Genomic DNA, 23,186 nt, shown 5'->3' with positions numbered 1-23,186 from the left:
GAAAGAAAAAGAAAGGAAGGAAGGAAGGAAGGAAGGAAGGAAGGAAGGAAGGAAGGAAGGAAGGAAGAAAGAAAGAAAGAAAGAAAGAAAGAAAGAAAGAAAGAAAGAAAGAAAGAAAGAAAGAAAGAAAGAAAAGAAGGAAGGAAGGAAGGAAGGAAGGAAGGAAGGAAGGAAGGAAGGAAGAAAGAAAGAAAGAAAGAAAGAAAGAAAGAAAGAAAGAAAGAAAGAAAGAAAGAAAGTATACCTTAAATGTATTGTGTAAGACAGCAGAGATTAAGCCCTAAACACCCAGGTCTTCAAACTTTTAAAAAACAAAAAGTCCTATTATATTATTTATTCATTTCAGAGAGAGTGAGAGAGCAGAGGGAGGGGCAGAGGAAGAGGGAGAGAGCTTGCTGGAGCAGACTCCCCATTGAGCGCAGAGTCCAACGTGGGGCTTGGACCTCAGGACCATGAGATCATGACCTGAGCCTAAATCAAGAGCAGTTTGCTTAACTGACTGAGCCACTGAGGTGCCCAAGACCAATTATATTTATATATCAGATCTGCTTATAGTCAATTTGGAAAAATACAAATGCACACATACACATACATACACATTCTACATTCACTATGTATTAAGATAAATTTACCGAGAGAATCTTAAAATCAAATTAAATTTTGCATGTAGTACATAAGAGAACAAGGAAATATCACCAACTCTCAAGTATCTTTTCATTTCCTGCATTTTGGAGATGGTAGTTAAAAAGTGAATACAGGGGCGCCTGGTTGGCTCAGTTGGTTGAGCGACTGCCTTCAGCTTGGGTCATGATCTCAGGGTCCTGGGATCGAGCCCCGCATCAGGCTCCCTGCTCAACGGGAAGCCTGCTTCTCCCTTTCGCACTCCCCCTGCTTGTGTTCCCTCTCTCACTGTCTCTCTCTCTGTCAAATAAATAAATAAAATCTTTTAAAAAAAGTGAATACATATTTATTCAATAAGCAAAAAATGGTAAGCATCATGATAGAGTTCAATATGGTTGATGTTTTTAGTGAATATAAAAGATAAGAAAAACACAATACTGGGAGGAAAAAGTGAGTTAGAATGGACAATAAGTACACATAAGGTTTTGCCACCTAAGATGGCAGAAGTCTAGGATGAAGGTAATGAAGTATAAGGTGAGGAACTATTTTATGGAGGGAATAGAATTGTGTGAACAAAGGGAAAGAGAAAAGTTGAGTTTCGGTGAATCGCATTTCCAAATTTCTTAGTGCTGGTTCTGAGCCGAATATCACTTAATGCTATATCTGAATTGTATATGTTTATCAATGACTTCATTTGCATATCTACAATCTCTCCTTGATCTCTCTGGGTAGTCATTAGCCAGAAACTCAACAGAATCTACTCCCAATGAGATAATTGAGTATATGTAAGCTTTAGATATGATCTTCTTAAGTTACTCATCCATCAGAATCTCCTGCTTACAATGGGATCTATTCTGTAGTTGACAATATTAAAGAAAGACAACACTTTTACTAGAAATCCCTGCTTACTCTGATTGCACTGGAAAACAATAGCATTCATAAGACTCAACAATATGAAAACAAACAATTTAAAAATTGGTCAAAGACCTGAACAAATCTTACCAAAGAAGATATACAGATGTCAAATGAGCACATGAAAAGATGTTCTACTAAGCTGTTCAGTCAGCAAATTAAAACAACTATGAAGTACTACTACACACCTTTAGAACGTCCAAAATTTGGAATACTGAACACCAAATGCTGGTGAGGATATGGAGCATTTCATTGATAATGAAAATGCCAAATGGTACAACCACTTTGGAAGATAGTTTAGTAGCTTTTTACAAATCTAGGCATACTCTTACCATATGATCCAGCAAATGCACTTCTTGGTAATGATACAAAGGAGCTGAGAATTTATTTCCACATAAAAACCTGTACCTAGATCTTTATACTACATTATCAGTAATTGCCAAGACTTGAAAGTAATTAAGATGTTCTTTAGTTAGGTGAGTGGACAAATAAACTTTGGTACATCCAGACAACAGAATAGTATTTAGCACTAAAAAGAAGTGACCTATGGGCATGTGGGTGGCTCAATTATTTAAGTGTCTGACTTCAGCTCAGGTGATGATCTCAGGGTCCTAGGATTGAGTCCCCTGTTGGGCTCCCTGCTTGGCAGGGAGTCTGTTTCTCCCTCCCCCTACTCATGTTCTCTCTCTCTCTCTCTCTAGCTCTCACTCTCGCTCTCTCTCAAATGAATAAATAAAGTCTTTAAAAAAATAAAAATAAAAAAAGGAAGGGACATAGTATGCCATGAAAAGATATGTATGTTATTTATGTATGTTTATGTTATTTATGTATGTTACTAAGAGAAAGATGTTAATCTGAAAAGTTTACATACTGCATGACTCCAACTATATGACATTCTGGAGAAGTCAAACTATAGAGGCAATAAATAGATCAATGGCTTCCAGGGCTTGGCAGGGGTGGGGGTGGGAGAAAGATGACTAGGCAGAGCACAGAGGATTTTTAGTGTGGTGAAAACACTCTATGTGATGGTATCATTATGGGTACAGGTCATTATATGTTTGTTCAAACCCCCAGAATGTACAGAACCAAGAGTGAATCCTAAGGCAAACTATGGACTTTGAGTGATTATGATGTAGGTTCAGTTGGAACAAATGTACCATTCTGATGGAGGATGTTGGTAATGGGGGAGGCTATGCATGTGTGGTGGTGAGGGGTCCAGGGGAAATCTCTGTACCTTCTCTCAGTTTTGTTGTAAACTTAAACTGCTCTAAAAATATTAAAGACATTAAAATAAAATATTTTATACCAATACCTCATTTAATCCTCACAAAAATCTGCTAAATAAGTGAAAGAGATGAAAAATGTTAAGTGAAAAAAGAGATATTGTGTCCAAATGAGGTAGGTATGGGAAGAAAAACTAGATAAAACCTGGTATTGGAATATTTCAAAGAAATTTAGGGACAACGAAAAAGGGAGTGTGGAATTTAGACACTGAAGTAGAGGTTGACTATGTTCATGTCTGAGAGTGGGCAATTTTTTGAATTATGAATTTTTCCTATTAACATTTAAAATAAATTATATATGTTGCTATAGGATGACACTTGATAAGCCAGGCCCCTCTTTCCTCTCACTCCCTAAGGGTGTTTTATACTTGAGCTCAAATTTCTGCCCAGATAATAAGATTTTGATGTATTGGAAAGGGCTGGCAAATGAAAATCAGCTACATTGATAGTTCCTTAATCCGTGATGAAAAAAAATCAATTCCAATTGATTATAGAAAATTTTCCAAAAGTGTGGTGAACAGACCAGATATGGGATTTAAGTGTAAGTGGGACATAGATAAACACTTCTCTTTTAACAACGAGCCATTAGTTATTTTAAATATCACAATCTACTTATGATAACTCATAATGATTTTCTATTTATTAATCAATTTTAGTGGTAGGTTTTGGTTAGAAATATCATTACACACAAGAAAGTAACATGAAAAAGGAACTATTCAGTTGTTCTATTAAATTCTGTAATTTTGAACTTATATGTGGTAGTTTATATGCACAAAATAGATTTAACTTTGTGTCATCAGTCTCTTATCATCCAATACTTCTTAAAGAGATTGATTTTAGAATTGAATTGTTCACTTTCTCATTTTATACACAAAATAAATTCGATGGAGTTTTCTTTTAAAATTCCCAGGATAATGAAGATTTTTACATCTTTGGAAAAAAAGAAACATGACACACATGAGCAAAATTATCCACTGAAATCTCTCTATAACATGAATCACTCATACTCAAAACAAATATTAATTCTCAATGTAACTGGATAGTGCTCACATAGTTTAAATTCTTTTTTTTTTAAGATTTTATTGACTTGGGGCACCTGAGTGGCTCAGTCGTTAAGCGTCTGCCTTCGGCTCAGGTCATGATCCCAGGGTCCTGTGATCGAGCCCCGCATCAGGCTCCCTGCACTGCGGGAAGCCTGCTTCTCCCTCTCTCACTCCCCCTGCTTGTGTTCCCTCTTTTGCTGTGTCTCTCTCTGTCAAATAAATAAATAAAATCATTTAAAAAAATATTTTATTGACTTATTTTTGAAAGAGAGAGAGCAGGGGGAGAGGCAGAGGGAAACGGGGGGAAGCAGACTCCGAACTGAGTATGGAGCCTGCTCTGGGGCTTTATTTCACGACCCTGAAATCATGACCTGAGCCAAAAGCAAGAATCAGCCACTTGGGACGCCTGGGTGGCTCAGTTGGTTAAGCATCTGCCTTCCGCTTGGGTAATGATCCCAGAGTACTGGGATGGAGTCCTGCATTGGGCTCCTTGCTCAGAAGGATCCTGCTTCTCCTTCTGCCTGCAGCTCACCCAGCTTGTGCTCTCTCTCTGACAAATAAATAAATAAAATAAAATAAAAAGAGTCAGATGCTTAACCAACTCAGGTACCCCACATATTTTAAATTTCATTTCTAAACTTAAGAGACTACAGTGGTGAAAATCCCCCAACTCACTGGTAGTGGGCACACTCATTCCACTCATTTGATGCACAAGAAATCATTCCCATGACTTATATAATAAGAGCCAAAGGATATAGAGCATTAGAAGATTAGAAGCAAGAAATCCGTGTATCCAATGGCAAAGGTTAGAAGAGTAAAGGAAACAATAACTAGAAATTAAGCTTGGGATGGGGACTAGACGTGGTATACACTTGACCCTTGAACAACATGGGTTGGAACTGCATGGTCCACTAATACAAGGGTCTTCTTCTATACAGTACAGTATTGTAAATGTATTTTATCTTCCTTCTGATTTTCTTAATAACATTTTTATTTCTCTGGCTTACTTATTGTAAGAATACAGTACATAATCCACATATCATACAAAATACGTGTTCATCTGCTGTTTATGTTATCCATTAGGCTTCTGGTCAACAGTAGGCTCCTGGTAGTTAAGGTTTGGGGGAGTCAAGTTATATGCAGATTCTCAACTATGCAGAGGGTCAGCGCCCTGAAACCCCCACATTGTTCAAAGGTCAACTGCATTTGGACTCATTACTCCTAACCTTTCTTCCAAAGTTGCTTCAATCCCTGCTTAATGCCACTGCACTCTGGTTCTTTGCTGTGCTCGGTGATAATACAATAATGATATTAATAAAATACCCACTGGCATGGAATAATATAGCCTTAAATTAATACCTCGCACAGAAACCCTGTGAAAAGACAGTTAAGCAAAGGAAAACAAAACAAACAGAGCATATCTAAACATGTCAAGCAATTTCACATTTTGATGCTTATTTTTCACAATATATTTTTACTATCATTCTTAAGTGAGCCAACATCTTTTCAGACCAAAAGAAAGATGATTCATACCAAATATTTCCTCAACTGAAATGTTTCAAGCTTATTGTTTACTCCAAGGACGTGGAAGTAAGACAGCTTTCATGTTGATTCAAAAGCAGCTCTGTTGTTTGATAACCCCTCCCGGGGATCAATTAGATCCATCTGTGTTTCCAGCTTTAGTGAGTCAGGCTGCTACCCATTATAAGTAAGACTAGGCATTTTACTTTATCCCACATAAAGTAGCTCTTGTCAGACACTAGCTTGTGTCTCCCCCCACAAAAAAAAATCAGTCCTGTAATTCAAGAGTATCTCAAGAATGTAGCCTTCCTTTATTCCTCACACCAGGGTCTTAACTCTAAACATGCTCTTACCTTTGGAAGTCTGTAACGCTCACCTTACCTTTACCAGGTGGTAGTTTTACTAATAAACTCTCTGATTTTTTTGTTTTTTTACATATTGCCTTAAAACAATATTTCATTAATATTTTGACTCTAACATGCTTTTATCTATCTTCAAAGATAGAACATACAATAAATTAAACAACATAGCATGTTCACTGTGTTCTAAAATTCTCATTATTGAACCATAGTTTCAACCCGTATTTATTTACCTTTTTATTACTTTCTTTACAGCCTTCCATATTTCTTCCATAACTGTTCATATTCTTGAAATTACCTGTAAATCTACTCACCAGGCATTTCCCACTTTCACAATTATCAACATCATACTCAGGGTCTCAAGTATAGGATTGATGAATGATAACAGGTTAATATATAACAACTACTAATGGAGCTGATTCTTGAGAATGCCCCTACAAACACTGGCAATAAATATGGGTTTCTGGAGTTCAACTGAGAGTGAAACATGTTGTAATATGGACATGTAGAACAACAACTTGAATCCAATGAGTAAATTAGCCAGCATTCGACCTGACATGTAGGAGCACTCAGTAATTGCCTTTTTTTCTTCTCTTTCCCAAGACAAGTGTGCTTTTTTAGAGTTCTCTCTTAACCACTGACATGTTTCAAGAAGGGGAATACTCAGATCAGTTTGGGACATAGATTCAGGTGAATGCAAAGAGCAGAGCCTGCCTGCCCTCAAGCCCTTTCCTGAGATATTTTTCCTATATGCTATGAATGAATGTGTTGAGGTCACCACTGAATGATTTATGCATTTTTGTTATTGCCCCATGGCATAAAATCTTACTAGTTATGTGTCTATATATTTTTCCCTATGTCAATAGTATTTTTGTATTTAAAGCCTACTTATCTTTGTTCTGATTTTCTATATGAAGGTTCAACCCCTTAGTGGTGGAGGATTCAGAACAAATCATGTATTTCTCTCTGTCTCCCCTCTCTCTCTCTCTCTCTCTCTCTCTCTTTGGTTTCCCAGTACTTGTATACATGTGGGATATGGACAGCTAGAAGGAATTTAAATGTACAGAAGAAACATAGTTGAATCAATAGTTAAGTCTCAAAATACATTGCAGGATCCGGGGCACTTGGGTGGCTCAGTTGGTTAAGCTTCTGACTCTTGATTTTGGCTCAGTTGGTAATCTCAGGGTCATGAGATCGAGCCCCACATCAGGCTCCACACTCAGCATGGAGTCTACTTGTCCTCTCTCTATGTTCTTCCCCCCACCACTCCCTCCTCACCTCTCTCTCTCAAATAAATTAATAAAATCTTTAAAAAAATATGTTGCAGGATCAATGTATAAGCGAGAGAACGGGAAATCCCACTGTGTTTCAGAAAGTAGTGCAAATGGAATGTATGGGTTTGGGGTAGGAGGAGAGAAAGAGATTATTTTTTACTCTATCGATGGCTTTGTTGACTCACTACCCAGTAGCCTTATATCCTTCTATCCTTAGGAGCTCTTTGTAAAGCCTGCGCTTTGAGCAATTCCTTAATTCATCCTACCCCAGGACTGGCTCTAACTCTTTTCATCAACAGACATAATTGTGAGTGAAAAAATGAACTGCACATTGAAAATGTGGACTCTAAAATTTCTCTTACCAAAAGAAGAACACTAACTTTTAGTAAGAGAAATTTTAGAGTAATTGAAAAATGTAGTACATGTCCACTCTTTTTTAAGGCACTATGAAAGTATCTTACTATCATTAACCATGGGAAATCAAACTCTGAGACTGTATTACAAAATGCCTCTTATAAATAAAAAAATTGAGCCTGGTTAGCTTCAGTGCCAGGTCCAACATCACACCACCGTCAAACCCTGTTGCAGGGATTGATAGCAGATGTTTTTGTTCAAACTCTATGGCTTTTTCACCTAATACTCACCATGCAAAGGCATTGCATTTCCAAGTCTCCTATCACCAAACAAAATCATTCATCCAGGTTTGGGCAGAGCATTTTTTTTTTTCCTTTTTCTGACACACAGAAAATAAAAATATTTCCTTTTCTTACCTAACAGAACTACTGCCTACGTCGAGGTCTTGTGCAGTGACAGCACCGATGATGGTCCCAATTGGAGTGTCTTCATAAACCTCCATGGTGTAGAGTGGCTTACTAAAAACCGGGGGTTCCTCCACATCCAGCACGCTGATCTTCACTGTGGCCGTGTCTTTAAAAGGGCCGACGGAGTGAAATCTGTGGTCAAGGTGAACGTTGGAGGCTTCTACTTTAAAAGTATATGCCTTCTTTGTTTCAAAATCTAATGGCTGTAATGAGGACACATCAAAAATGAAGAGGTACATTCATAGAGAAAGTGGCAAAGATGGTGAACATGGTTTCAGAGCATTTGCAAGTTAATACCAATTTTGTGTTGGTTTCAAAATTTTTAATTAGTGGGTAAGGAAACATTTTCAGAATGACTCACTTGTATAATATTTTAGGTAACTTGTAGAGATAATCAGTTACATATATTAAAATGGCATTTATGTACACATACATGCTTAAGAAGGGCTTATTCATTTTATAAGATCAGTTAAAACTGCCAGAGAAATTTTAAGGGAAGCATTTTCTAATATTATACAATACTGACATCTAGTGGAGGTAGCTGTAATTAAAACACAATAAAATTGAAATTGGATCGTTAAGACAACGTATATTCCAGTTAAAAATTTGCTATAACAAAATAAATTTTTTTCTTGGACCACTCTTCTTATCTTGACAATATCATCTTTTATTAAACTTTATTGAATATTTAGGTCTTTTCATTAAAAAGGGACTATGTCAGGATTTAAACCATACATAGCTGTAATTTTACAAAGCATTTTGGTCTCTGGTGTTCTCAGGATTATATATATAATTAGGCACTGTAATGCATCGTCAGGATATTGTACCGATATTTTGCTTTGAACATATGTGATCAAATTAAAGAAAATTGTGAGACAGAGTATTTGGAAGTCATTCTTCCATGAAGTCACTGGTTCTCTATTTTAACTTTACTACTACTTCTTTTCAATTTTATGCTGAATATTAGTTTTATGTTCCCAGTAACTGAAAATATTATATTCTGGATTTATGGTGTTGCCACGTGTTTTATACAAACTTTAAGGTCAATGGCTCTAACTTCTAATCACCTATGAGAAACTAAGACAACATGAAATTAACATTAACAGAGATTTTCAGGGACCCTTAAAAGTTTCTGTTTTCTAAGTTAAATCCCTCCCGTATGACTCCAGTGACTTGCTAATTGCTGTGTCCACACATCTGTTTTTTGCTTCAGCACACCTGGGGGAAATAAAGGAGGTATATCTCTCTCATAAGGACAAGATTGTCATTTTATGCATTTTCTCTGAAGATGAAAAAAGAAAATTAAAAAATCACTGTGAAATCCTCAAACACTCCCACGGAGGTTATTAGAGCAGTTACACCTCCTAGATGTGGCATTTAAGTTTTGTTCACCATAATTTTCATTCAGGGGAATCCATATTTATTTTCCCTGTAATTATTCCCTTATTTGATCTAATTCACCCGATTTTTTTCATGCTTTTATCTGCTTTGCACTCAATGCTTTATTTTACTTTCCATATTTTTAGTTACTTGCCTCATGCCTATTTACCTATTAAATCAATACAATATTGATTTTCTTCCATTCCCTTCTCTTTCCTGTTAGGAATTTTGATTTATCTTTAAGCCAGTAACAGTAAAGAATGATATGTAAACATGCCATGCTTGATATTACAGCTATTGGTTATATGAATAGAAATATAACATCAAGAATTTTTGTAAACTCTAAATGCTCTATGAATGTTAAATAAGATAATTTTCCATCATAGTGGCCCCTATCTTCTTCTTCTTCTTCCTTTTTTCTTTTTTTTGGTGACCCCTATCTTCTAAAGTAAGACTTTTGATTTTAACACCTTGGATCCTTCTGCCTAGAAAGCTAATTGAGCTGCCCTGCCTTATACATACTCCTTTTGGTGGACCTAGAGTTAACTTCTTAGAATATTGCTTCCCTCTTCCCTTTCTAGTTTCTCCTAGACATTAAAATGCTTCTGATTATTTGCACAATTCAGAGAATTCTTTCTAGACAAGATCTACATTTTATTTACCTACTCGATTATAACATGCCACACCCACCTAATGGACTCGACTCCCACTTCAAAGTCCATTTCAAGCCCAGAAATGGAAGGAGAATTCTGGAAACTTTTCCACACTTTTTTTTGGTCCTGATATCAGGATATCAGACATAGTCTATGCCTTTTAAGAACTTCTGACCTTGCATAGCCAGCAAATATTTGGTGGTCAGGGAGTTAAATGAAACTTTTTGTACATACGGATTATTTTGAGACTAAAAACTTGTACTGTGCAGTGATCAAAGAACTGGAGAAAATTCTAAGAGAAATGCCGTAATAATATCATAGATGGCCTTACTTCTTCATGACCCTGACCCCTAGGCAATGCCATTTTATAAAACTGAATAGCTCAGAAACAGCAAAGAGAATCAATACTGACCTCTCTCTAGTTGACTTTATCCAGACCATCTGGCTGACTACCCTCTGTGTTTGGGGGTTGGGGATGGTGGTGCTGAAGAAGGAAAATTCATCTAACTTTATAACCAACAAAAATTCTAATATTTGAAATAGGAATAGAACAAACAGGATTATTTTTTATTCTTAGGAAATTAATCATAGTCTATGGCAGAATTCCATTATTATGAATTTGAGCTAATTTACTTCTTCCACAATAAATAGAAACCTTTATAGCATTGCTTGGGGCCCATCTGATTTTATGAATCTTTCTAGAGAAGTAAGAAAATGATTGATTAAAAAGAATTTAATTGAGTAACTCCCTGCTCCTAAGGGTGTTTCAAGAAAGGAAAATTAGTAAGAGTAGAATTTGCAGGGAATAGTCGACATTGTAGGGAGCTGTATAGTAAGAGATATAACTCTGGGAAGCAGAATACAATATACTTAATTGTCCTTCAGAGAATAAAGGAGGAATTGGGCAAAGGTCACGATTTTGCATCTTTATTTTTAGACACTTTCTCAGCTCTTACTTTGCTCAGGTCCCCGTCATGGAAAAGTACATAAAATATTAATTGCTAAATGGTGTTTTTCATCTGAAAGAGGAATAAGCAATTTTGGCATAAAATGAAAAACAATAGCTCCCTAGGATCTTTCAGGCCTCAACATACGTCTAGATAATGCTAAGTGGAAGTGTAGATGTATATATATTTTGAGGAATTTGAAAAACAGCAGCTTTGGTAGAATTCCAAGAGGTCTCCAAGATTTCTATCCCGTGACCTGCACTCTTGTATAATTCCCTTCCCTTGACTGTGTGAGCCACCCATGAATTGCATTGGATACCACCCCAGGAATTCAAGTTTTATGGAAAAATAAATGATGCAACTGTAACGAAGGGTCTTCATCCCGTGATATTGAGTTAACTAAAAGGGAGATTTTAGTTGAGGGGCAGGACCTAATCATGTGAACTGTTAAAAGAAAGGCAGTACACATAAATTCCCCCTGGCTTTGAGAAGTAAACTTGGGAGGGTAGGAGCCACCTGGCAAGTGCCTAAGGGGCACCTACAGGAGCTGAGACTGAAACATGGCCAGTAACTAGCAAGAAATGCAGACCTCTGTCATAAAGCCACGAAGAAATGAACTCTGCCAACAACCAGTAAGCTTGGAAACCATCTCTAAGCTTCAAATCAGATCGCACCCCAACATACGTCTTGATGTCAGCCCTAAAGACCCCGAGATTTCAGTGGAGGACCCTTTATGTCATTCTCTGACCCTCGAGAGCTGTGTTTTCATCGCTCTTTACTTTTTACTCCACTATATTGCTTCAATTTTTATGATTAACATGTGTCTATATTATTTTGCCAACAGAGGACAGTCATCACTCAACGGAATGTATCCTTTAGTGATAAGACTACTTTCTCAACAATATAATAGTTCTTACTAGTCAATGGAAGGGAAAATTTTCAATCAGTGCAAATGAGTGATGGCTGTACCTTTATCCACAACAAGTTAGATGCTTTTCAAGACAAGCAGAAAACAGATTTATAGCAGGCAGAACCATGATGAAAAGACAAGAGGGATAAGATCTTGTACAATAAGCTCCTTATGCCAGGGTGCACTACAAAGACAAGACTTTCAGATCAAGCATCATCTTAAAGGAAAATTAAGTTTCCCAAAACTTAGTTTGATGATCAACATGGTAATCAATTTATTTGTTACTAGCACTTTCCATTCCATAAGAAATTACTCTAAAACTCTACCACTACTCAGATTACATAGCAAATCATCCATAGATGATATCTGCACCTACTTTTTTGATTTATTCAAATCAACTCAAATCCACATTGATTGAATCGAATGTCTGGAGTTGAGAATATGGTGGTTAACAAGTTAAATTAAGTCCACTTTATCATGAGCCTTATAGACACGAAGAGCCACAACAAAAAATAAGTACATAATTTTCAGAGAGTGTTAAGATTTATGAGGAAAACGAGATAAAGGACAGAGGGAACATAACTAAACATAGAGCAAATAGGAAGTGCATTTGTGAGGATGTAACGCTAGGAACACAAATGAGAAGAACAAGGCGTGGGGAAGTCAGGGGAAATGAGCCTGATGGAAGGTGAGCAAAGGCAAAATTCCAGAGACATTTTATTCCGCCTTTCAATAAATATTTCTTGAACACCCTGCCATGTTCCAGACATCATTATCGTTGCTGAAACTGAAACAAGCAGAAAAAATTCACCACCTGCAAGGAGTTTGCTGACTTCTAGGACTTGATGGACAACAGTAAGAGAATTAAGCAAAATATGTAGCATGTTGGGTGGCAACAAATGCTATGGAAAAATGTAAAACTTGGGAGACATGTGTGTTCTGTGTGTTGGGAGTAGATGGGGAAGTTTGTGTGTATCCTATCACCGTTGAGGAAGGAATTCAGCTCAGCAACTTACTAAAAATTAGTGAAATAACTATTTGAGGGATAAAAGTTGTTACATTATTAGGTGAGAATGCCAGAACAACAAAGGGAAAAAAAAATCAATGTGAGCCCTTTTAAAACCAGAATTTTAGTTTTTGACAAATTTCAACAGCATCTCAGTTTTATAATTAAAAAAAATTAAAAACAATGGAATGACCAGACAGGAAAGTATTTTTTAAATAAAATCATTAAAGTGAAGAAACATACATTTCATTAAAGTTACCTCTAAATAAATTTGTCACAGAACTATTTATTAGAAATGCCTTTGATTTTTCCGTGCATAAGTTACACTCTGGGTTTTTGTAGCACTCCAAAATTTTGATAGTTTTAATGAATTAACTTAAGAATCATGGGCATTATCAGTTCTATGCCCCTATTTTAGTGACAATGCCTTTTGGAACAAATTCAGTAACTAATTCAGCGATAATTCAGTAAGACAAAACAAAAAAGAATATTGAAAGAAATTCTAGTGCTTCTAGTTGAGGATTTGGAGTAAGGTTTTCCTTAAAAATGAAAAAAGATTACAGTAACTTAAATAAAATACGTTTTATAAGCACACACAGTATATGTCATGATTATATAGGGAGGCCAATTATCTCTTGAGCTTCCTTGAATAACCAATCTCATGTTTTACTTCTAACATATATTGTTGTAATAATAGTTACAACAGTTAATATGCTTTTCCAACAGGTACTATAATTTACTGCAAGCTGTGTGATTTTGAAAAAGTTCTCTTTCTTCTCTGAGTTTATTTCTTATTTGTATATAATTTATAAAATATGTTTAACTTTACCTAGTATTGAGAACTAAAAAATAATGCATCATAAATTAAACTGGTAAACCAACATGAGACATGTGTCCTTTAGTCAACAAAAAATGTAACCACCCTGTATATTTCAAGCATTTCCTTTCTCTTGACAACACAAATATAGATATGATAAAGTGCCTTTAGGCAGCTAAAATATAGTAGAAATAATCAGATGTGTTTAAACTATGAATGCCGTATCATAGCTGTTTTGACAGAAATGCTGACATTTGGGAAGGAAGGAAGAAGTGAGCAACTTTGCCTGAGGGACCCATGGAAGTCTTTGGTGTGAGGTATGGGAGAAAATTTTTAAAAAGGAAGGAATCAATTAAGATACTCATGTGGGGCAGTGCCTTCTATGCAAGAGGAAGAATAGCATATTTGGTAGAAACTGCAGTGAATCTGATACAGGTGGAATGTAACGCGTGTGTGTGCAGGAGATGATAATCGAAAATACCCTGTTCGCGCCGTAGCTTATGAATGATGGAAACAAAAAAAGGATTTAAGCGTGAGAGTGAGATGAACAGAGGGAAGGCTAAGTTAAATGAAGACAAGGTGTCATCCTCCAAGAACAGCCATGGCAGTGGTAGGAGGAATAACCAAGAGTGTGCAAGTCAACCCAGTAGGAGGAGGAAGAGGGAAATTTTAACCCACGTTCAGGAGAAATCAGTGGCCAGGCTTCATGTCCCATTTGACAAGAGGAGGCTGATGGCAACAGAAGCAGCATAAGAAAAAGCCTAGGTCTAGGGGTTAAGAAACTGGAGAGGAGGTGGAGCTGTATGAAGGAAGGAGCAGGTATGAACAGGAGCACTTTTGTTGGGAAACGAGAAGGAATTTGACTTTGGTCATTCTGAGTTTGAACAGACTATAGAACCACAGTGTTAAAAGCCTGCAAGGAAGCAAAACAGTCTACTTTGGTAATTTCAGGTCGGGAGTTAGTTTAGAGTTTATGAGACTGATTGGAGAAGTTAGGTAAGATGTTTTAAAGAGCTGATGACAAATACTTACAAAAACTGGGACATAATATTTACAGAAAGATAAAGAACATCATTTATTTTTCTTTAAGCTTATGCATGCATGCAGACTGGCTAAAAATAGGAGAGTTTTAAACTTAATAAATTAAGGTATATAGTTACAATAAATAAGTTATTGAATTTTTTTTCATTTTTTTCCCTTAGAGTTATTAAAAAATTTACCACACGATGGTGCTCTCCTACCAAATCATTTGTTGTGAATTTCTTTCCTGGCCATTTAACTGCAAAAAGAAAAGGAGTTTTACTAACAGGGCATAAGTAATATATGAACGGTTCCATGGGACCCGATGAGAGCTTAGCCTGTTTACTGGAGAATCCTGGTGAAGAATAAAGCATTTTCTTTCTTTCTTTCTTTCTTTCTTTCTTTCTTTCTTTCTTTCTTTCTTTCTTTCTTTTTAAGGAAAAATAGAATTCTACTTTGGATTCAGTGTGATGACTGTTATGTTTATTTGGGATGAAATAATATTTCCAAGTCCCATCAAATAGTAAGAATTCTTTAAATCAAAAAGTTTTATTTAATTAAAAATAAAGAAATCACTTCATCGTTCTTTACTTTAAACTTACACTATCTTTATTAACTAGTTAACAATAGATATTTTCGTAGAAATGGTAGAGAACTGTTTGAGAAATTATGCAAGATAATAAAATTGTCGTTTTGCATAACTTAAATATTCACCCCTCTATTTTAATTGCTTTAATTTTTTTAATAGGGACAAGAAAAATACAGTGCTTCTATGAATATATTTCTATTTTCAGTCCTTGAATGTTTTTAACTCATGTAATTTTACATCTATATCCAATAAGTATGTAAGTATATAATAAATACATATTTATTCTCAGTTATCCAATAGAAAAGAAACAACTGAGTAAAGTATATTTCAATTACCTTTTCAATTAAGACTAAAATTGCTGAAGGGTGCCTGGGAGGCTCTCAGTTAAGTGCCCGACTCTTGATTTTGGCTCAGGTCATGATCTCAGAATTGTGAGATCAAGCCCCACAACAGGCTCTACACTGGGTGTGGAGCCTGCCTAAGATTCTTTCTCCCTCTTCCCCCTCCCTTTGCTCTCTCATGCTCTCTCTCTTTCTCCCTCTATAAATAAATAAATTAATTAATTATTAAACAAACAAACAAACAAATAAAATTGCTGGATTTAAGATGTCTTATGCTCTCATTTTATTTATTTACATATTTGGGAGGGAGAGAAAGAACAAGAGCATTGGGGAAGGGGCAGAGAGAGAAAGAGAGAGAAAATCTTGAACAGTTTCCATGACCACCTCAGAGCCCATCTCCAGGCTCCATCTCACGACCCTGAGATCATGACCTGAGCTAAAATGAAGAGTCAGAGGCTTAACTGACTGAGCCACCCAGGCGCCCCCTTATACTCTCATTTTAAATGTAGCCCATCTCCTAATTTTTAGATGGGATGGAAAATTTAAAAAGTTATTATTCTGATGTTGTTAGCGTTTTTAATGCTTTAGCACTTAAGAACATATAGGGCACTTTCTATTTAAATTTTGCTCAATGCAATATGACGTAACTGTAGAGTAAGAGTAGTTTTTTGTGGGTTTGTTCTTTTTTAACCAATAGCTTGTGCCTTGAGAAGATTTATAAAGTTTCATAATGCTATTCTTAATTCAAAGTGACACAGTGAAATAACATTCCATCATAGGGCTCATAAACTGAATCCAAGCTGATGTTAAAGCTGGTGCTACCACTCTGGAAAACAGTATGGAGGTTCTTCAAAAAGTTGAAAATAGAGCTAGCATAATATCCAGCAATTGTACTACTGGGTATTTACCCCAAAGATACAAATGTAGGGATCCGAAGGGGTACGTGCGCCCCGATGTTTATAGCAGCAATGTCTACAATAGCCAAACTGTGGAAAGAGCCAAAATGTCCATTGACAGATGAATGGATAAAGAAGATGTGGTATATATATATATATATATATATATATATATATATATATATAATGGAATATTATGCAGCCATCAAAAGGAATGAAATCTTGCCATTTGCAATGACGTGGATGGAACTGGAGGGTATTATGCTGAGCGAAATAAGTCAATCAGAGGAAGACATGTATTATATGACCTCACTGATGTGAGGAATTCTTAATCTCAGGAAACAAACTGAGGGTTGCTGGAGTGGTGGGGGGTGGGAGGGATGGGGTGGCTGGGTGATAGACATTGGGGAGGGTATGTGCTATGGTGAGCACTGTGAATTGTGTAAGACTGTTGAATCACAGACCTGTACCTCTGAAACAATTAATACAGTATATGTTAAAAAAAAAAAAAGAAGAAGATGATAGCAGGAAGGGAAGAATGAAGGGGGAAATTGGAAGGGGAGATGAACCATGAGAGACGATGGACTCTGAAAAACAAACTGAGGGTTCTAGAGGGGAGGGCGTGGGGGAATGGTTTAGCCTGGTGATGGGTATTAAAGAGGGTATGTTCTGCATGGAGCACTGTGTGTTATATGCAAACAATGAATCATGGAACACTACATCAAAAACTAATGATGTAATGTATGGTGATTAACATAATAATACAATAAAATAAAATAAAGAAAAAAATAAATTAATTAATAAAAATGTTTTTTTTCTGCCATTCTTCTCAACTCCTATAAACCTGGCCATCATTTTTATCCACTTTGACTCTCCTCAGAAAGAGAGAGGAGAAATAATAAAGGGAGGGCAAATAAAGATTTTGGAGATAAAACAATAATGAGGATATGTGCTTTGGAGAACTTTATGTATTTTAATGGATTATTAAATGAGTTAAGAAAAGAAAAACTCTGAAAACAAAGAGCATCATATGCTAATATTAGCCAAACAATTAAAATAACTTACATTTAACAAACAGCTACATAATCGAGAGTAGAGTATATATTTTTGGACTTTCTGAATGCATTAACAACATGATTCCTATAAGAATTTGAATTTACCTGAAAACTCCTTTTTGCAATTTTATGCTGAGGTATTGAAGGGAAAGTTTTCAAAACACTAATTTAAAGATCATCCTATAACTGAAACACAGCTGTTAATGTTTGCATACTTACTTATTATTACACATCCAATTCTTCTGGGACTCCTAAAGCTAAGTGCAAGGTAAACTTTCCTGACAACTTATGGAATATATGCATAAATAATTTTATAATACAGTCTTCACCACCCCCCCACCAAGAGTAAAAAAAAAAAAACCTCTAAAATATTGCAGTTGTTTAAATTAATTTTTAGTGAATAATTACAAAATGTTGATTTATATAACTAAATCATTACTTTCTTTTTAAAAAATTACTACTTTCAACGGATTAAGCCATTTTGATATAATATAAAAACTATAGTTAGCACACCCCTCTCTTTTCAATTGTGTTAAAAAGTAAATAAGAGTGCCACACATTTTTCCAGATTGACACTTAGACACCAGTCATTTATTGGCAGAGATGGTAAATGTGTGTAAATAAAAATAGAAATATAAAACATATGTAAATATAAAATATAGTTTAATAACTATAAATACACATACATATACAAATTTCAAAAATATAGTATATACAATATTGACTCTTCTGTACCTCAGTTTTACTTTTTAAACTTACTTAAATTCATACTTAAATTTTATGAACGGTTAATGTAAAATATTTTTTATTATTTTTTCAGTATTAAGAGAATACATATCTGGGCGCCTGGGTGGCTCAGCTGGTTAAGCGACTGCCTTCGGCTCAGGTCATGATCCTGGAGTCCCGGGATCGAGTCCCGCATCGGGCTCCCTGCTCAGCAGGGAGTCTGCTTCTCCCTCTGACCCTCTTCCCTCTCGTGCTCTCTCTCTCTATCTCATTCTCTCTCTCAAATAAATAAATAAAATCAAGAAAAAAAATTAAAAAAAGAGAATACATATCTGTTCCTTTTAAATTAACATTTGTAAGTCATTTAAATGTAGTTATTTTTTCTGAAAAAATGAGTAATAAGACTCTTATTGACTTGTTACTGAATAGAAAAGAGAAAAACAAGCAAAACAAGAACAAACAATAAAAATGTAAAGAATTTGACACATACTTTTTAAACTATACTTTGACAATTCAACATAAATGCATAATTTTGCTGAATGAGATCATGTGGTTAAAGTAATTTCTAGAAAAGGTTCAATTTATGTGCAATAGTGGAAATAAAAAGTGATAAATAATCTATATGGAAATTGTGTTTCTTTTCAGTATTATTTTTTTTAAAGATTTTATTTATTTATTTATTTGAGAGAGAGAATGAGAGAGAGAGAGAGCACATGAGAGGAGGGAGGGTCAGAGGGAGAAGCAGACTCCCCGCCGAGCAGAGAGCCTGATGCGGGACTCGATCCCGGGACTCCAGGATCATGACCTGAGCCGAAGGCAGTTGCTTAACCAACTGAGCCACCCAGGCGCCCTTTTCAGTATTATTTTTATTGCCATATGTACTATTTCTGTTAAAATTCAGAGCTGCTGAGCAAATATGGAAACATCAGCCTAATTAATGGGAATGACTTGCAAAAATATTTCTTGTAGGCTAAAATAATCACAATTATTAAATGTGTATGATATACTGCGGTTTGGGGGAATAGAACATACTTTGCTGGAGAGGGGAAAGCAGTACTAAATTAAGTGAGTTTCACTAGTTTGCCTGTACTCCATTATTGAAAATTCCTATAATTTGTTTCACTGTTATGGAAACAGTCTACACACCCCAATCATAATTGTGATTTTTCTGTCGCTCATATTTGCATACCCCTTCTTCATGCCAACCCACCGAAAGACAGACTATCCCCTCGCTAATATTTTGAATTATGCTCTCCCCTTCTGCAATTCTCTTCTGTACCAGTCTATTTAATATTACTAAATGGCTTCCCATCACACTCTGCCTTTCCCCCCCTCCCCCCCTCTTTTACTCTCCATCTCTTTCTCTCTCTCTTCTTTATCCTTTCCCGCTCCCCTCCTGCCCTCTCCCCTCCTCCATCCCCCCCTCATTAATATTTCTTTTCATTTATCTCCTTAAAACCCCTTCAAGCCCAGCATTACCCTTGCTCATTTCTTCCATTCCTCAGTAGTACAGGTTATTGACATAGGGATTCTTCCACTATGATATAAACTCTCACCAACAATGTGTGAATTCGATATTTATATTTTCAGAAAAGTCATGAGAGGGGCAAGACCAAGCTTGGTGGGGTTAGAGTTTACTTCTAGATTTTTTTAAAGATTTTATTTATTTATTTGACAGAGAGAGACACAGTGAAAGAGGGAACACAAGCAGGGGGAGTGGGAGAGAGAGAAGCAGGCTTCCCACTGAGCGGGGAGCCCGATGCGGGGCTCGATCCCAGTACCCTGGGACCATGACCTGAGCGGAGGGCAGACGTTTGAAGACTGAGCCACCCAGGCGCCCCTTACTTCTAGATCTTATTTTTAAGTTAATCTTTTTGTTTAAGTTTGTAACAATAAAAAAATTAATTACAATTAAAGTCTGGAAATAATTTTTTAATAATTTAATCAAATTAATAGACCTGTTTCACCAAAAAATATATATCTGTTGAATTGCAGAATACAAGTGCCTGAAGAAGTGAATACTTATGTCACCTGGGCTTTTTTTATTTAAAATATTGCTAACTGAAGAAAATTACAATTTCTCTCATTTTCAACTTTTAGTCATTTTGTTTTTTAATTAATAGCAGGTAGTCAATTCTCCAAAAACTTTTCTGTGTACCTTTTTCAATTTGATGACTCCTTCCTGTGTATCCTCATCTGTGACGATGTCAAACAAATTTCCTCCATCTCCTGGAACAATATTGTATTCAATTTCTGCGTTTTGTCCAAAATCAGGATCCACAGCTCTTATTCTTCCAATGGCTGAGCCAATAGGAGAAGACTCAGGAACTTTCAGATGGAAGATACCTGACAAGAAATGTATAATTCATGTTGACAGTGGAGTTAGTAAAGAGTATAGAAAGATTACTAGGAGAGAAAAATATACTATGTAGAAAGTTAATCAAATTTAGAACATAATAGTGCAAAATCAAAATGGAGTTTGCTGTCAAGTTAAGAATTATGATTGGGAAAAATAACATCACTTTTCACTTCAATAGGTCCTGCTCTAGAATTTTAATTGGGAATTGTAAATAGTAAAGTGTGTGAAATTTATATTACTGTGAGGAAGTATTGTACATAATAACAGCCTCAAAGTGTACCTACTATCAAATGGAAGGGCAGGAAAATCCATGTAATTAATTGGTACCAATAGAATAGAATCCAGGATACAAGACAGAGATAGAATAAAGATAGATGATTGATAGCTAGATATTTATAGAAAGTTAAGGTTATATTTCTTAATATACATATAGATATTACATATTTTTCTTATATATATATTCCATACATTTATAGACTGTATTTACCCAGTAAGTGTAAATCATTAAGTTAAAAACAGCCTGTAAAATGATGATGTGTTTGGTGAACCAAAATTTTATTTTATTTATTTATTTTTTTAAAGATTATTTATTTGAGAGAGAGAGAATGAGAGATAGAGACCACGAGAGGGAAGAGGGTCAGAGGGAGGAGCAGACTCCCTGCTGAGCAGGGAGCCCGATGCAGGACTCGATCCCAGGACTCCGGGATCATGACCTGAGCCGAAGGCAGTCGCTTAACCAACTGAGCCACCCAGGCACCCTGGTTAACCAAAATTTTAATCCATAATGAATTTAAGTATATTATACTATTGACTAATATTCAACTTATGTTTAGTGTTGAGTAGATTTTTACTGGGTATCCTACAAGGTACTTTCACACACATCTAAAATCAGGATATAAAGTTCTATTTGCCCCTGCTTTTTTAAAAAATATATATATTTTTTCTTTATTCTTCACCACCAGGTGGAGCACATATATTACCATGAATTTGATACTGAGTCAGAAAAACTTAGAAAAATTTCAATCTATATAAAATATACCAGAATCAGGAAAATTTGTAATATCCCTTAAAAATCAAAATAAGGAAAGGAAGGCTCTGGATAGAAGTAAAAATGTGAAGGCAAAACTAAACTCAAAAATACAAAATTTAAATTTTGATATCTGCTTTCCAGTTTTAATTTCTATTAATGTATTTTGGATTATACTTTATCATGGTTAAAGCAACCAGGGTAATTAATTTGTTTAGAACTTGTAGCTACATTTATAGAAATTAAATTAGGAAGGCCTTTAATATGTTTCTTGAATGGTAAAGTTCATTCATCAAACTACATTTCAATATTTCAGCTATTGGCTTCAGGAAATAGGAGGAAAAAATAGCTAATCACACCTCGTGGAGATCTTGCCAAACACTTTCCTTTTTATTCCCATTTATTTTATAAGTCTTGTAGCTCTTTCACAGTTTCAAAATGTGGTAATTTCATTAGCCCTTGTAGCAGTTAAACCTTGTCATATACTGCTCATGCCTCCCCCCATAAAACAGGTATCCACCACTTGTTCCTATAATGTTAAAATAAGCCTTATTTACATTCAATGGACATTACCTCATTGAAATATCTATTTAATCTCAAAAGAGCTAAATATTTACTTAAATTTGTTTGATTCTATGTAAAAGAGAAAGTACATTTTTACTGTGATCCAAAAATAGTTGTTTGAATAATTTGATAATTACTTAACAGTATACCCTCCTTCAAAGGGAAATATGTCAAATCTTTCTAAAAGAACAAATTTAAAAGTTAAATAAATAAACAAATCAGAACACAGGCAAATAATAAGAATAATAATCCAAGTGGTAATAATGGAATGTTACATACACATTACAAAAGAATTTTGGTTAAAGAAGTCATATTAACTGATCAAGTTAGCAACTTTTCATAGGTTAGGATTATGTTTCATTAGATTTTATTCCCTAAACACTTCACACAGTGGCTGTCATAGAGAGATGCTCAAAGTTTGCAGGATTTACAGTAGAGTTTGGACTTGAGGCAACCAGAGCAAAGAGGAAGACTAAAATCATAGGTTGCAATGTGTACACATTGTCAACAATAAAGGTAAAGACAGATATCCAAGGGGAATTTGAGTTCAAAAAGCCATAACTACATAAACAGAACCTAAAGTGACTTTTGCTGCTTACTTTATCTAGAGAGTGTAAGTATTTCACAATAGCCACATTAAACCCTGATCCAATTGAAGCACTTCTGAATACTAGCAAATATGATGATGCCCGAATTCTTTTTTTTTTTTTTTAAGATTTTATTATTTGACAGAGAGTGGGAGAAAGAGAGAAATCACAAGGAAGAAGAGTAGCAGGGGGAAAGGGAGATGCAGGCTCCTCACTGAGAAGGGAGCCATGCCTGGCTGGATCCCAGGACCCCAGGATCATAACCTGAGTGGAAGGCAGATGTTTAACCGACTGAGCCACCCAGGCGCCCCAACGATGCCTGGATTCTTGTTTAACATGACAAGGTTTAAGGTTGTACAAAACTTCTCATACATGTGTTTTTTTCATTTCCTTTTTTTCTTCCTTTCTGAATGCCTATTAAATGGAAGCATCATTCATCAAAAACATGTCCACATCCTTTGCCTCTTGTCCTGTG

At 35.6% G+C, this 23,186-nt stretch overlaps 1 protein-coding gene across 3 annotated transcripts in view; it reads right to left on the bottom strand.

Annotated features, from left to right (window-relative positions):
• Positions 1–23,186, bottom strand: part of CDH12 (cadherin 12) — a 370,554-nt gene that overhangs the window by 36,886 nt on the left and 310,482 nt on the right. For all 3 annotated transcript variants that reach the window (XM_025866676.2, XM_025866677.2, XM_073891067.1), the window contains 2 exons: positions 20,333–20,520; positions 7,784–8,037 (listed from right to left, as the gene is read on the bottom strand). In XM_025866676.2, coding sequence (XP_025722461.1) covers positions 7,784–8,037; positions 20,333–20,520 — 442 coding nt within the window. The remainder of the gene's footprint in view (positions 1–7,783; positions 8,038–20,332; positions 20,521–23,186) is intronic.

This window comes from Callorhinus ursinus, unplaced genomic scaffold, assembly GCF_003265705.2.
Source record: "Callorhinus ursinus isolate GAN/ISIS: 27379988/994484 unplaced genomic scaffold, GSC_fseal_2.0 scaffold3, whole genome shotgun sequence".
NCBI lineage: Eukaryota > Metazoa > Chordata > Mammalia > Carnivora > Otariidae > Callorhinus > Callorhinus ursinus.
This window is presented reverse-complemented; position numbering and strand designations above follow the sequence as displayed.